This window comes from Echiichthys vipera (genome assembly GCF_963691815.1).
Source record: "Echiichthys vipera genome assembly, chromosome: 4".
Taxonomy (NCBI): domain Eukaryota; kingdom Metazoa; phylum Chordata; class Actinopteri; order Perciformes; family Trachinidae; genus Echiichthys; species Echiichthys vipera.
In genome coordinates, this window is record NC_139829.1 from 27086889 (window position 1) to 27102163 (window position 15275).

The 15275-nt window shown below is 43.1% G+C and overlaps 1 protein-coding gene across 1 annotated transcript in view; it reads right to left on the reverse strand.

Moving 5' to 3' along the window:
• The window catches only part of hmcn2 (hemicentin 2), a 45987-nt gene that overhangs the window by 17440 nt on the left and 13272 nt on the right, over positions 1–15275 (reverse strand). The window contains exons 19-39 of the mRNA XM_083912905.1: positions 15108–15252; positions 14059–14171; positions 12477–12636; positions 12132–12291; positions 9574–9701; positions 9146–9397; positions 7510–7593; positions 5535–5726; positions 5314–5444; positions 5007–5151; positions 4426–4552; positions 4178–4335; positions 3503–3781; positions 3276–3415; positions 2429–2579; positions 2020–2232; positions 1789–1902; positions 1483–1670; positions 1285–1381; positions 313–474; positions 89–202 (exon numbers count right to left, since the gene is read on the reverse strand). Of these exons, the coding sequence (XP_083769031.1) occupies positions 89–202; positions 313–474; positions 1285–1381; positions 1483–1670; positions 1789–1902; positions 2020–2232; positions 2429–2579; positions 3276–3415; positions 3503–3781; positions 4178–4335; positions 4426–4552; positions 5007–5151; positions 5314–5444; positions 5535–5726; positions 7510–7593; positions 9146–9397; positions 9574–9701; positions 12132–12291; positions 12477–12636; positions 14059–14171; positions 15108–15252 (3253 nt within the window). The remainder of the gene's footprint in view (positions 1–88; positions 203–312; positions 475–1284; positions 1382–1482; positions 1671–1788; positions 1903–2019; positions 2233–2428; positions 2580–3275; positions 3416–3502; positions 3782–4177; positions 4336–4425; positions 4553–5006; positions 5152–5313; positions 5445–5534; positions 5727–7509; positions 7594–9145; positions 9398–9573; positions 9702–12131; positions 12292–12476; positions 12637–14058; positions 14172–15107; positions 15253–15275) is intronic.

A 15275-nucleotide genomic window follows, 5' to 3' on the forward strand; every position in this document is an offset into this window, starting at 1 on the left:
AACAGATTTTTTAGCCTTGACAATGTTTTCAGATTTGATCATCTGTATATGCCGAATTGTGCAGATGGGTCACCATGTGTTTGCTCACCATAAACACTGAGGAGAATACTCTTCTGGTCCTGGCCTGCCGGGTTGGTGGCTGTGCATACATATTGCCCAGCATCTTCCAGTCTTGCCCGGGGCAACTGTAGCATTTGGCCACCTATAATATATATATTAAATGATAGAAATGTTACGTCTGGACCATTATTAGATACAAACATGCCCCTGATATAATAATTATTTGGGTATTGATGGCAGCCAAGGTCTGACCTGGCAGAATGTGGATGCCACTGCTGAAGTGGAGGATCTGCCCGTCTCTGGTCCAGGTGATCTCTGGAGGAGGGTACGCTTGGACGTCACACAGCAATGACACCATGTGGCCCTCAATCACACTAACGTCCTCCTCTTTGGGGCCAATTATTCTAGGAGGCACTGAAAGAAATACAACAGTTACAACAGAGTCATTAAAGAACATCGGTAACACTTCATGGTAAGGGTACATAAATCATAAGTGCATAAATGATCACAACTCATGCTTAACGATGCATGAAAGAAACTTGGATTTGAATGAGTTCATGTAGTGCTTCATGAACTCTCAGGAATGTACAAGAAATAATAGACTCATGCATGAGTTAATGCAAGATCAATACGTTACTGCAGCAACTAAGGTATCTCAGTGCTGATTTCTGAGTTATTAACAATGTTCATGCCGTCCTCATAAATCTGCAGTGATGTAAAGTGCATTGATTTATGAGAAACAAATGGTTATACATCATTTATCATGTCATTTATCAGTGTTAAAGACAGACCAGGTCACCACTTTCACAGGGACACAAAAGTAATGAAGTCATGGAAACTATGGATAATAATTAGTTAATCATAACGACAAGACTTGGAATTAAGCAGATATATATGTATGTATTATATTATATATTGTACATGTGCTGAGACTGGTCAGTTTTTTGGCCTGACCCTTTAACAGCCGACTTACCTCTGAAGAGGACATGAATGAATGATCATTAATGACTCAGAAATCATGATTGAGATACCTTTGCATTCATTAACATATTGTTCTTGTGTTAATTCATGCATGAGTGACTATTAATTCTTGTATATCCATGCATCAAGTCACGCATGAATTCGTAATAATTCATGTACCCATTATAAATGGGACAAAAGACACACGGTATATTGTTTCTTCAACGTAGTGGTAAAGCCTTTGGAGTTACGGACTCTTCTTACCTTGCACTGTCAGACTGAAGAGCTTCTCAACTGTTCCAACCTTGTTCTCAGCTACACACAAATACCCAGCCATGTCTGACACCTGGACACTGAGGAGCTAACAGATGGGATTGTAGTGTCAACGCTCAATACTGTCACATGTCACAGTTGGATCTGTTTACAAGCCGGCATTTGTTCAAAAAGTCAACAATGACTAACCTGGAGTTGAGTCCCATCCTCGCTGATGTGGTGTTGTGAGTCTTTGTGCACCGACTGCCCATCCCTCAGCCAGGAGATGACTGGAGCAGGGTGTCCAGTCACATCACAGTGGAGAACCACAGAGCTGTTGACCACTGCTCCCATTTCCTCCATAAACTCCTGTGATGCTCCTATGATCACAGGAGGAACTGAGGATGTAAACACAACAGACATGATATTAAGAATTGATTTTATAGAATTTCAAAATCCATACATTGTACTGATGCATTTTAATTCCAGCTAAATTATGTAAATGCGCTTGCTTACTCAGGATCTCCAGTTCAAAGTGCATGTGGTCCTCTCCTGCCTCATTAACAGCCTGACATATATACTTTCCAGCATCTTCTTTCTGGACCTGGGCAATTTGTAGCACCTGTCCACCTGAAAAGACAAACCCACATATAACAAAAACACATTTATCTTAGAATATGAAGGCCCTGTCATACATAACAACCTCACTTCTAACTGGAGATCACACAGGAAGGAATTCTCTCTGACCTGGGAGTAGTACCACTCCATCATTAGAGGTGAGTTTTCGTCCATCCTTGTACCAGCTGAGCTTGGGAGGGGGGATGGCGTTACTCTCACATGACAGGCTGATTGGATGGCCCAGGACCACCTCCCTCTTCTCTACCATGTCCTCATTGTCACCCTCGTGTCCCAGACCCCAGGCTGCTTCTCTGTTAGTCACCCGGTGAAAGACTGGAGGAACTAGCGAGACGAGAGCATGTTTTTGTCAGGTCACTTTCTATTAATTAAGCACTCACATACAGAATCACAACTCATGCATGACTTAATGCATGATGAATTTGAAGTCATGTGGCCAATTGGCATTTCAATTTTGAAATGAATAGCCAAACATGATACAGATACAGGGTATATCATATACTGATTTAACCCAACACACCCTGAATAGTGACATGAAAGTCTCTCTTGTCCTCTCCTGCAGAGTTGGTGACCACACATGTGTACTGCCCCTCGTGGGACAACATGGCGTTCTCTATGAGAAGGATGTGGCCACTTTCCTGAATGCCGGCATGGAAGGTTCCAGTCAGCAACTAAAGACAAAGAAAAAAGATGATAACTCTGGTTCTATTGCATTGATTTTGATCCTTTAAAAAAAAAAGCCCAATCTCTAATAATGTTATGAGTGCTATCCTAAATTGGTGGAGAACTCTTAAGCTTTTTCTTGTCTTACTTCGAAACCTTGTATAGGTATTAGTATCAGTAGTGGGTATAAAAAGTTAGATAATAAATATCACTGAGTCAACAAAACATTTAGCAGGTGTTTATATGTCTGTCTTTTAAATTTGCCAGCCTGTATTGTTTTTTTGTTTGTTTTTTAAGCTTAAAAAATCCTAAATCCCACCTTATCCTCATGCATTTCTGCTGTTCATGTACAGAACATGTGCAGGACATGTACACAAGCACACACACACATACTGAATAGATGTGGCTATGAAATTAAGATGCACTTGAAAATACATGTTTTTCAAGGGAAAAACAAACAGGGCAAAGCAGTATTATTGCAGTAGCTTACATCATCACTGGATTCTTCTTCTACATCTCTGCTATAATTAACTAGCTTAGTCATAGCAAGTCTGTAGAGTGGAGGTGGCTTGTGTAAGAGGATGCGGTTGCAATTTGTACTGGTTGCCAGTAGAGGCTGATAGAGGTTACAACTTTACTCTCATCTTAGAGGAGCATGTTTGAGGGTTTAAGAGATACAGAGCTTGTAAGGATAATACACCAACCTGTCCATCTTTGAACCAATTGACCTTTGGCTCAGGGAAACCTTTAGTCAGGCAGGAGAGAGTTAAACTCCCATTTATCCGTACTTTTTCTTCATGACCACCAAACAAGGATGTAGAATCGCCTTCTATCTGTGGTGGGACTGTTAAGAGGGGGTCAAAAAACAGGTGTTTCATTAAAAGTTGTGTCTAAGCCACTTTAATGTGTAAGCAACGTGGATGTGTCTTACCCAGCACACTCAGAGAATAATGTTTGATGGCAGTGCCAGCTGGATTCGTAGCCCTGCAAGTGTAGAGGCCAGTGCTGTCTCCCTGTGTGGAGCCCAGTCGCAGGGCCTGTCCACCACGGGTGTATGTCGACTGGGGACTGGACACGATGGGCTGGTTGTCCTTTAACCAGGTGATGATGGGTGTGGGTGAGCCCACAACATCACAGGGGAGAACTATGGGGAAACCCAGCACTACTGACACCTCTGAGGTATCACTGGGGCCCTTGATGGTGGGGGGAGCTGGAGAGAAAAGCCGACAATACGTTAATGTTTAACAGCCAGTTGGTTTTTACTAGCATGGTATGACTAGGTCCTCAGGGCATTGGCCTGTTTTGTGCAGGAAAACCTCTAAAACAGAAATGCAGTGTGCAATACTACAATTACAGCACTTGCCCTTTAAGTGACACACAATCCCCAGAAGAGAATTCAGTCTGTGCTCATAGACCAGGCTTACAGTGTTGTGTCAGTCAAATCATACAGCTGTAGAGGTGAGGTATACACATTGATTCAATATTATGATAAGCCATTTTGCTATCACAGCACTGTTGGAAAAGAAATCAACTCAATATACTGATTACTTTTACGTTTTATTACTTTGTGTCTCTGTGGAAAAAGAACAAAGAATAAAGTAGGGACCTTGCACTGTGAGTCTGAACTGGCGCATCTGAGTTCCTGCGTTGTTACGGGCCAGACACTGGTAAAGCCCCTGGTCCCTCAGTCTCACTGACTTCACCTTTAACACCTGGCCATCTTCCAGAAACTGCACATGGGGGTCTCCATTGCGGGACAGGACCCTGGAGAGAGGAAGGAATGGTGGATGAGATCAATACCATGGATGTGTGTTGCTGAATGTCAAGTCAATAAACTGTTAGGGTGATGCTTACTCTCCGTCACGGCTCCACTCCACTCGGGGTGCTGGTCGTCCACTAACACGACACTGAAACTCCACCTCCTGGCCCAGTACCACAGTTAACTCCTGCAGCCGGGATGTTCCAGAGATCACTGGCGGAGCTGTTAAAGTGTACGCATAAACCAGAAATACACTGGTCAGTTCACATGGTTTTGAGTATTTATGACATCAGAATGAGATAATGATCACTTAAAATTTAAAAACTGTAGTGAGGGGAAAAAAACAACAGATGTTAAAATCATCCAGATTACAGAGGGACAGTAAATGAGGTCAATAACACTGACTTTAATGGTTAGTCTTTGTAGATGTGGGGAAATGACAACTTTCAGGATGTATACTACATTAAGTGCAGTGTTAAAGTTTAATTAAACAGTTCTTTGGGGGCTTTAGACTGCAGTTCCAGGTGATTTTAAGTCCAAGAAAACTCTCTACTCCTCCTTCTTTTAACTCTCACCTTTATGTAGTGAGTATCCTTACATCAGTGTTTTCTCCCACTCTATTCTTTTATATTCTAAACACCTGTGTCAGCCAGTGACAGCTGGTTTATGAGCTCACCTTGCACCACAATGTCATATTCCCTCCGGGCCTCCCCAGCTGAGTTTTGAGCTGTGCAGGCAAATCTTCCTGCATGTTCTGGCTGAACTCTATAGATTCTGAGCAGCCTGTTCCCATTCTGCAGATACACCCCAGGGCTGTCCACCTAGGCATACAGAAATCAGTTTAGTGCATCTTTAGTGTCTCATCGTAATTAGAACAATGACCACTTGGTGGCATTGTACAGCTAGATATCAACAATGTATACTAACATGCATTCCAAGTTTTACGTTTACTGCAAAATGGGAATTCAGAGTGAAGGACTCACAGGACGACCATCTTTAGTCCAGGTGATTGTTGGGGAGGGGATCCCAAAGACATCGCAGCCCAGAGTGAGAGGCTGCTTCAAGGTGACAGTGAGGTTCAGTGGCTGGCCATCGTCTTGGATCTCTGGGGGAACTACCAAAGCGCACAAGAAAAAAATATATTTCAGTTCAGTTTAAGGTATTTTGTTAGCAGGGACAAAAATAGTGGCAACTGAATTCTTACCATTTACTTTGAGCCTAGTCTTTCTCTCGACAGAGCCTGCCTCATTGGTCGCCACACACTTGAAGTCCCCGCTGTGGCTGGCAGACGCTGTGCTAATTACGAGAGCTCCATCCCTCGCCACAGAAAGCTCTGATTGTTCGGGGTGTATCTCCAGGCCATTCTTGAACCAGCGCACCTTGGGATGAGGTGAACCTGCAGGTGCGGACACAAGAAAAGGATTGTGAGTGAGTATAAACTGAGCTTTATTGATCACGACTGACAGCAAGAAAAGTTACTTCCATCTCACTGCCTATCTACAGGGGAACTTAATGGGCAAGATGCCCAGACTCGAAAAAGCCAGCTCTACATTTATCTGTTGGACAGCAGGACAGCAGGGGAGACATTGCCAAAATGGGTCGTTGTAGCCCGCAAGCTTAAGATTTCAAGGTCGCATAAAAAAAAGACGAAGAAGACACAGTATGCTGGAGAGATGTAAAATGTACGGTTTAAAACACAAGCATCAAGATTTATTACCAAACACTGAGGTGAGAGTCTTGAGCAGTAAGAACAGGGGTGGTTCAACAAGCAGTTCAAAGGCATGGGTGCGTAAACTCAGGAGCCTGAAACAGGTGTGTCCTGTGGATTACTGGGTGGAAGAAAGGTGGAAATGGTCAAGTGGAGAAAGGTGGAATGGGGAAAAGGTGGAGAACTTTCTATCTGACAACAAGACCCTCGAGGACAAGGACAGACCAATGAAAGAGCAGTGCAGCGGAGTGTTCCAAAGGCCACAGCTCTGTCTATTTACAGAGGTGTTACATATACAAACACCACGGACGAGGAAGAGAAATCAAACACTGCACCCTTCCTCATTTAAAATAAAAAATACTAACCACAGGAGACGCAGCACCATCAAAGGTGATGTTATCATCTGTTGCCTCTCCAAACACATGTTTACATTTAAGGAGCTTTAAGCAAATTCATTATCTCATTGCTGGGAGGAAATGCATACAGATGTTCTGTTTTAGATTTTAACAGATCTCATTAGTAGACTTTGAATGTACTTGCCGGGGCTGACGAAGTCGGAAATTATCTCTACCATGTGTTTCTCAAATAATTACCTCTGTCTAATGCAACGCGCTTGTTGGTGAATTAATAATATCCTTCTGGCAGAGACTGCTCTTTATCTCCCTCATACAGAGAGATCTCAAGAGAACAATGAGGGGATCCTTGTATTCTGCTGCCGGCTGCCTCTCAAGGGTGTCAAGAGCTCCAAGCATTTCTGTGTGAGCCCTCTGCGGACAGGTACAGTCTTCCTGCTGGTATGACTTGGATGGAAGGAGGGTTAGTGTTGCTTCATCTTCCTCTTCCTGTGCTTCACGGTGCACCTCCAACATCTCTGTCCTTCATCTGCCAGTAGCAGCCTGTAATTAGGATTCCTCTCCCAGCAGGCCCCGATGCAGAGGAAAGCAGATGTGGCTCACTGAGGCAGCAGGCAGACTGATGTTCCAGCTGCTGCTCCACATCGGACACACTCCTCACCCTCTCTCACTGTGCTGGTAACCATGACACAGCTGCACACAAACAATACCTGTTTGCATGGGCTGTCAGAGGGTTAGTATCTATCAGTGCATACATACACAGACACTGACGGTGTTTCAATAAAATAGCCAGCTCTCCACATCCCTCCAGGATGCTACCTTGTTCGCACAGAGATGTTAAAATATAGAGACAACAGCATGCCCCTGGGTGCTGCAATAAAAAGAGGATGCACCTCTTTAGATGGCAAGGATCTTTTTTTATGGTTTGACAACTGAAAGTCTACAATGACAGTGAAACATTATTTTGATGGTACATGAGTAGGTGGAATTGCATCCATTATTGGCTCTAAAATGTTTAGTCCCACCCTGTACACTGTGTCTCTTCTAAATGCCAGACCTTTGATTGCTCTATTCTTTCAGTCTGTCTAAGGCTGACTCAACTGTAAATCCTTGCATACCTTCAGCAGGGCAAGGAATGATGACCTTGCTGTTCGCTACCTTCTCCATGATGGCATCTCCAGGTTCTGCAAAGGACGGGGCCTCTGTGAGGACAGAAAAACACGTTAAGTGCTGGTTCAAAGTGCAGAGGGCAGTTGATACTGTGAACCTTAAATCTAAATTGCAATGAGTTTTTGTCAGATTATAGTGTGTAGGTGAGAAGAAGCCCTCAGGGCCTCTGAGGATCTGTTGTTGACATGTCATGTGCTCTCTGGCCAATCACGTGGCAGACACAATTAATAAAACAGTCATAACAACACCAGAATACACTAAACACCAAGAATAGGCCCCTGTGGCACCCCATTACTGATTACTGTCTTGATTAGGCACAATTTGCAGTCTGAAAGGAATGTTTAAAGGGGAATTTCTGTATTTAATATACTTCAACTAAAAATGGTTGTTTTTGCCTCTGACAGGCTCGGATTGTTATCATAAGTGTCTGAATGTATTATGGACAGATGGTGAAGTCTGTTCATCTGATGTTGCCAGAAGACACTGGAGTGGAACTTTAGAGAGGGATGTGAACAGAGCTTTTTGTCAACGAAACGATTTTTATAACAACAATGGTTCGTTTTTGCGCATTTCTGAATTGTGCAATATATGGAGTTACACTTTACGCAGCTTTCATAGACTAACCTTACCTTTAAATGCAGACAGGCAGATGTTGTGGCTAGTTGTGCTACAAATGGATCCTAACGCTACAAAAGGATCCTAACGCGATATATGATTACAATTACTTGCAGACCGTCTGCTGTTTGACCATGGCACTGCCTGCCTAAGAGGAGAAGAATTCCTACCCAGACACATTTTCCTATAGAAAAATGCTGTTTCAAGAGTGCGCTCAATACTGGAAGAAGCTGTTGCCATTAGTAACTTACATGGGGTTGAAAAATACTGAACCGCCCCTTTAAGGAGTCAGTATACTCCATCAGAAGTGCTTGGAAGACAGTCCAATAGCTTTGGACACCCCACACACCTTATTCAAGTTGGATTAGGGGGGCTGTGTCCGACCCCTTCTGAAACTCAACAATCTGGCATTCTCACCCACTCCACACCGTGAATTGAATGGCCAGCTGTGCGGAGGTGAGAACGGAGCCAGGGCTGAGCTTCTTTCTCTAGCCCCCTTTTTTTCATTCTACTACTTTATTCTACTACTACAACTATTTCCGTCACTTACGAACAGCCCAGTGCAACACTATCAATGTTTTCCAAAAGAGACTATATCACATCTTCCCCCCCCTCTACATGAAGGCCAGATTTTCCCCCCTCTATATGACGGCTGAGTGTACGGCTAAGTGTACAACTATAAACACTTTGAATTTCCGAACCATTTCTTTTCAAGTACAACTGGGCCGTTTTCCTCTTGCAGCATGGAGCTACTGTGCCTCGAGAGAATGCACCTCTAAAGAAGGGGAGAGTCTAGAACTGGGACACTGTCAGTGTATATGAATCTTCATATTGCCAGTGCTAGGATACAGTTATATAAAAAGGTTTTAAATGATTCACAATATGCTGTGTATACTGCAGTTGTGTTAATCTGTGCTTACTCTCAAAGTGAACAAACAGGGTTTGAAGAACTGAACTACAGATATTCACCAAGAATTTCCAGCTTGATCTCCAAAGTCTCCTGTCCAGCGCTGTTCCTTGCCACACACTGGTAAGTGCCCTGGTCAGCAAGGCTGACCTGCTCGATCTTGAGGGGTGAAGTGTTGTTGACCCCAACAGGAAGTCCATTGTGAAACCAACTGACCTCAGGGCTTGGCTCTCCCTGGACCACACATGGCAGAATCACTCTTTGGCCAATCAGGGCTTTCAGGAGAGAAGGTGCCGGCTGAATTCTGGGCTTAGCTGAGGACGAATACAAATATCCTCAACGTATGTCTCACCACATCTGCTAAACACATATTCATTTAAATATCTCACATATTTTACATGTTTTAGAAGTGACGTGTCCACGTGGAATTAATCAACTTGACAGCATTTTAAAAATGCAAGTTTTAAAGTTTCTAAGAAGTAAGACTTACCTTGAATGTGTAAATTGTAGCTTAGGGACACGTTGCCTGCTGGGTTTTCTGCAGTGCAGGTGTACAGTTTACGATCAATAAGGCGCAAATCAGTGATCCTCAGAGAGCCTGAAGGCAAAACGGTGAACCTGGGGAGTAGTTAGGGGTCAAGGGCAAAGGGATGGAGAAAACACAACACTTTATGTGTCACTGAAGATCTACAGCCTGTGTTTTGGGAGAACTGTTCCTGTTTTGGAGCAATATTTTCCTCTAGTATCCTGTTAACAATGTGGAGCATGAATACATTTATGAGCACATTAACAGTAACATATTTATAAAGGCTGCTCAGTGTTTATAGTACTGGTAAACCTTGGTAGTTGTGTGTCTGTGAGGACACATTTTGGAGATGCAATTTTGCTTCCGTTACTATTTTTAGTAAATGATGAGTTGATGAAAACGGTTCCTGTAAACAGATTCCGCCAGAAAATTCCCAGTACAGCTTCCGCCAGAAGCACATTGATAAAGTAGTTCATTAGTATGTAAATCAATTAAATAATATGTACAAATTTCATGGAATTGTTTTTTTTATTTAAAAGTGATTTGTTGAGCTGTTAACACAAAACAAAGCATTACAGAAAGTGACCGCAATACAGAGTTGCAATACATTATAGGGCTGTCGACTGCATCTTTCCCTTTGTTTTTTGGGAGGAAAAATGGATTTTAGTGTTGGGTGAAAGCTCTGAACAAGAAAGAACTCAGTGGAGTCTGGACCTTAGCCAGGGCCTAGTAATCTCCCTTGTGATTTACTTTCACAATTACCATTGTCTAGGGTAATGACAGTGTAAAAGGCTAACCGAAGTTTGACCTGGAGACGTTGTCAAGGGAAAGGTCATAGGGTCATAAAAATCTATGCTTTTCTTCTTGTTGAGAACGATAATGTGAACAGCGGCTATTGTGTGCTTATCACCAAGGCGTCAGAAAATACAGATCTTTTTTTTTTTTTTTAATCAAAAGATCGGCCTTATCGTGGCACTACATGAGAGGTCATACAGATGCTTTATCCCCCTGAGAACAACCATGTGGAAAGCAAAGTTTATACCAAAACCATCCATTCCATTAATAGATGTCACAGACAAACAAGTGGACAGATGGAGGCAATCACATGTGCTACCCTCCACTCCAGAAACATGCTTTGTAGCAAAAACAAAAGCAGCAGTTAAATGTAGTTTAAGTATTTAAATGTAGGTCAGTGACTTTAAAGGTGTAACCTGAATAACACCAGAAGCTATCCAGCTGCATAAATGTAAACACACCTCTGTGATTTATCTTAAAGAAGTGTCTGCCAAGCAACTGAAATATAACAATAACATGTTCATGTAAGTGGAAATGAGTATGAGGCACAAAGAGCTCTCTATTTCGGCTGCACATATGGCGTAATAAGCTCCCCCACCTCCTCAAACAGCCTGAGGAGAAGCAGCAACATATAACATTGGAACCAAATGACTGCCTCTGCAGTGGTCAATCTGTGCTGCTCAGACTGCGGCGCTGCAGTTCGACAATGCCCCAGTGAAGGCTGACACTAGCTCAAGCACCCAAGACATGAACCACCCCTCTCACCCATCCATCATTCCCCACATTGGTGTCAAGTCCACTGTGTACACAGTCTGACAAAAAGACTAACTGGGACAAATTGGCCTCATCAGGATTAGGGTCTAGAGTGAAGAAATCCACTGACTGAGTGTTGAATAGCTCTGGGTCTTCTGTCTTTTTGCTAGTGCTACACGGCAGTGGCAGAAATCTTACCACCCACTGATTTAAATTATTTCAACAATCAGCACCCCTGGATATTTCCTCTGACCCCACAGAGTTTAGTTGGAGAGAAAGAATCACAGCATGCTTGTTTCCGCAGGTCTCGCATATGTAAAGCATGGGCTGACGTGGGGGTTGTTCACAGAGATGTGTTATTCTCATCAGACAGGACAAGTAAAGAGTCAGCATGTTGTTTTACTGCTGGAGCACCCCAGGGAATCCGAACATCAGGCAGACAGGGGCTTGTATCTCTTACTCTGTCAGTTCGATTCCTCCTCTCTTCCTGGCACCCCCCACTCCGCCCCCACCCTTTCCTTCTTCCTGGCCCCACACAAGTCATGCTGTATCTGAGTCACCACAGCTTTCAACCCACTCTGTCATTCTTCTATCTACCCCAAAACCATTACGTCTGGTGTCTGCCTGTCATCTAACCAGTCTGTGTCCCCAGTCAGCCAGCCTGTCGGCACCCTGAGTGACCACACATGAAAGCTGGGAATCAGCGAACCATGTGGGACCAGATGTTCTAACTCAGTTTAGCCAACGACTGAAGCCCGCACACAGCTCTCCGGCAGAGTGTTGCAGCCTCTGCCTAACTGCCCTTGAAAAAAGTCATCACTAAATGAACTCTAAACATTAGCAGCAGCCTTGAAAGGCAGTCTGACTCAATTATATAACTGAGACTGACATCAAGTAAGGTGAGAATGTTTGTTACACGATGTTTAATTAATTTGACTGCATCATTGCCACAGTGAGGCAAGGCTTCCTCTTACCCAGCTGTGACGGGGGGGATGGGATTCCCATTTCTGCTCCATGTGACTAGTGGTGAGGGACTCCCGTTGGCCTCACATGGGAGAATAACCTCTGTCCCCACCTCTGCAGCCATCTTCACTGTGTTGTCATGGCCACTCACACCCATTATCGTAGGCATGGCTGGAAAAGAGAGAAAGTAAGCACATTAAGAATACCATGTAGACGTGTTCAAGATGCTTTGTATCTCTAAAAATGTGGTAAAAATGTAAAAGTGAAACGTCATACAGTCTGCAGCCAGAGGTCAGCCTTTGTTAAATCAAACGCTGCTATGTCTGGGTGTCTGGTGGAACATTTATGTGCCTTACTGTTGACACTAAGCTGGATCTCTCGGCTAGCGTAGCCCACAGGACTGGTGGCAGTGCAGATGTAGATGCCTGCATCATCAACAGTGGGGTGGGGGATGTGGAGGTATCCATCAGGGTCAGACTGAAGAGAGGAGCGAGCCCTGGGCAGAGGCTGCCTTCCCTGGAGGAACAGCAGGCATAAGACCAGACAGAATATACTGTAGATAAAAGCTGACCACACAACAACAGTGCAGGAGCACGAAGCTCGGTTTAAGGTTTGCAGCCCAACCTTTGATGTTTAATGTAACTACAGAGCATCCCTTTAACTCACTCTCTATCGCCAATACACACATACAAGAGCAGCAACAGCTTGCTGCAAACTCACTTGCTTTGAACATAAAATTGCTTTTACAGATTCACTTTTATCTGTCAAGAAAATAAATTTACTTGACTCTAGAGTCCTCCTAGAGTACTCCTCTGAACATATTTGGGAAAAAGCAAGGAAGAAAAATATGGCTCTGTTCAACAATATGTATGTTGACCTTAGTAATTCTGGCTATGTAACAGCATGGAGGTTTACTCTGGCATGATTTAAATACGTTTATTTCTTTACTGGAAAGGTCAAATCACTGCTTTTAATGATTACTGTGGCGACATCTATACTTGATAATTCAGTAGGTAAGTTATTAGATTATGCCTGATATGATCATATCGTAGTCAGTCACAGGCAACAAGGCAGAGATATAATACCTAATGACACATGTAGGGATAATGTTTCATGACATGGTTCATTCTTTTCGCATTGTAAGCGGGTCAAGCATGATTACTTTGAACCGGTTCAGTCTGGTTGCATATAAGGATTTCTCCTTGTGATATAATTCTTTTTTTAGTCAAGTGTTGTACTGGAAGGTGCTGCAAGAAAGGTTTTAAATAGATTCCTAGGGTACAACACAACCCTGAGTGATTTCTGATAGTCAAGCTGCAATATGGTAAAGTTGCCATGGTTACATCCTTCCTGGTCAGGTTAATCAAAACTTGATTGCGATGCAAACGGTTATTGTTGGTGGTATTTTTAGAGCATTCTGACAAATCAGAGGAAAATAGGGACGGAGTGGAAAACCATGTTGCTAGATTAATATGACAATAGCTAAATGAAAAGATGCATTTATAAAATACATTTTAATCTGAAGTAATACATTAGAGCCTAAAATAAAAGATGTGAATATTTAAAGAATGAATTATTAGATGGAGATGACTAGTACTATCACTATCATTATGCTAGTGCTGATTACATTAACAGTCTACTAATGACTGGTTTGGCTCGAAATTGCAATCAATACACACAAAACTGATCCCATCACCTTTGCAGGACTGGATATTGATGTTTTGATTGATTGTAAAATGCTTGATATAGCGATAATCTAAACAACCGTTTACACAATCTTAATGATGATTCATTTTAAGATGGATGAATGCTGTGTGATTCTCACTCGATAATGTTGTGGGAATAAGAACGAGCCAGTTAGTCACGTATGGGTGTATGGGATGCAGCCAAAGGAATCATTAAGAAAAGTAGATTTTGAGAGTGAGTGTGACAGCCTACCTTGGACCAGACAACATTTGGCTTTGGAACTCCGCTGGCCTTGCATGAAAGTGCGATGGCTACGCCCTCGTTGGCTATGTAGTGGTACGGACCAGCGTTGATCTCAGGGGGCACTGTGGAAGAAGTAGGTCACAAAACACAGCTGTCTGACTGGCCATGAAGAAGCGGGCCCACAGTATTATCACTGGCCTAACCAGCCAGCAGTGTCAGCGCTCGAGGCATTTCTTCATTACAAACCGATGATGAACGTTAATCTGGCCTGTCTGTCATTACGTGCCTATGAACAAGATGCGCCTTTCATCAAAGCATGCAATAAATGAACCCTCTCACTATGATGACAGCAGGTGGTCAAGTCATTGACATATTGTTGTTTTCCATGCTGACTCACCACATTGTTGACATGACTGTCTAATCATAATCTTAATCTTAGATGAGAAGATTGAGATGTTGATGTAAGATAAAGCTGGAGCCAGGTTGCATGGTTAGATTAAAGACTGGAGGCTGCTAGCCTGGTTTGGTATAAAGACAAAGTAAGACTTAGAATCTACAGCTATGCTTGTAGCTCTGTTCAGCTTTACTTTGGTTAATCAGTGCTAATTAGCACAATGACAATGCAACATGCTTATATTAAGCAAGTATAAGGTTTACGATGTTCCCCATATTAGTTTAATGAGACGGCATGCAAAACATTTACTAATTAGCGCAAAACACGAAGTACAGCTGACACTTGCAGGAAATATTTTTGGGGTATTTGGTCATATATCAAATCAACTGACCTCCAAAATCCTTTTTTCATATGTGGTTTTACAGGGGGTTATGTACTAGAACTATTGGCCACGGCAGGCTATTGACTTCCTTGAGTATCCACAATTTACCATTGGACAGAGCCAGGTGAGCCATTTCCCCCTGCTTTTAGTCTTAATGCCAAGCTAAGCTAATCATGTGTTGGCTCTAACTTCATGGTTTTCTTGGGTGAGATATTGCTCTTCCCATCTAACTCTCGGTAAGAAAGTGAATACAATTCCAATTTCTTTAACGTGCACTCTTACCGTGGACCTCCAGGCCGACTGTGATGTTCACAGAGCCTGCTACATTCACAGCAGTGCAGACGTATGTCCCAGCATCCTCTGGGACGGCTCTCTCAATGTACAAACTGCCATCACTTCTCAGGAACAGCCTCCCATTCAGCTGAACCTGTGCAGAAGAGAAACGACTGC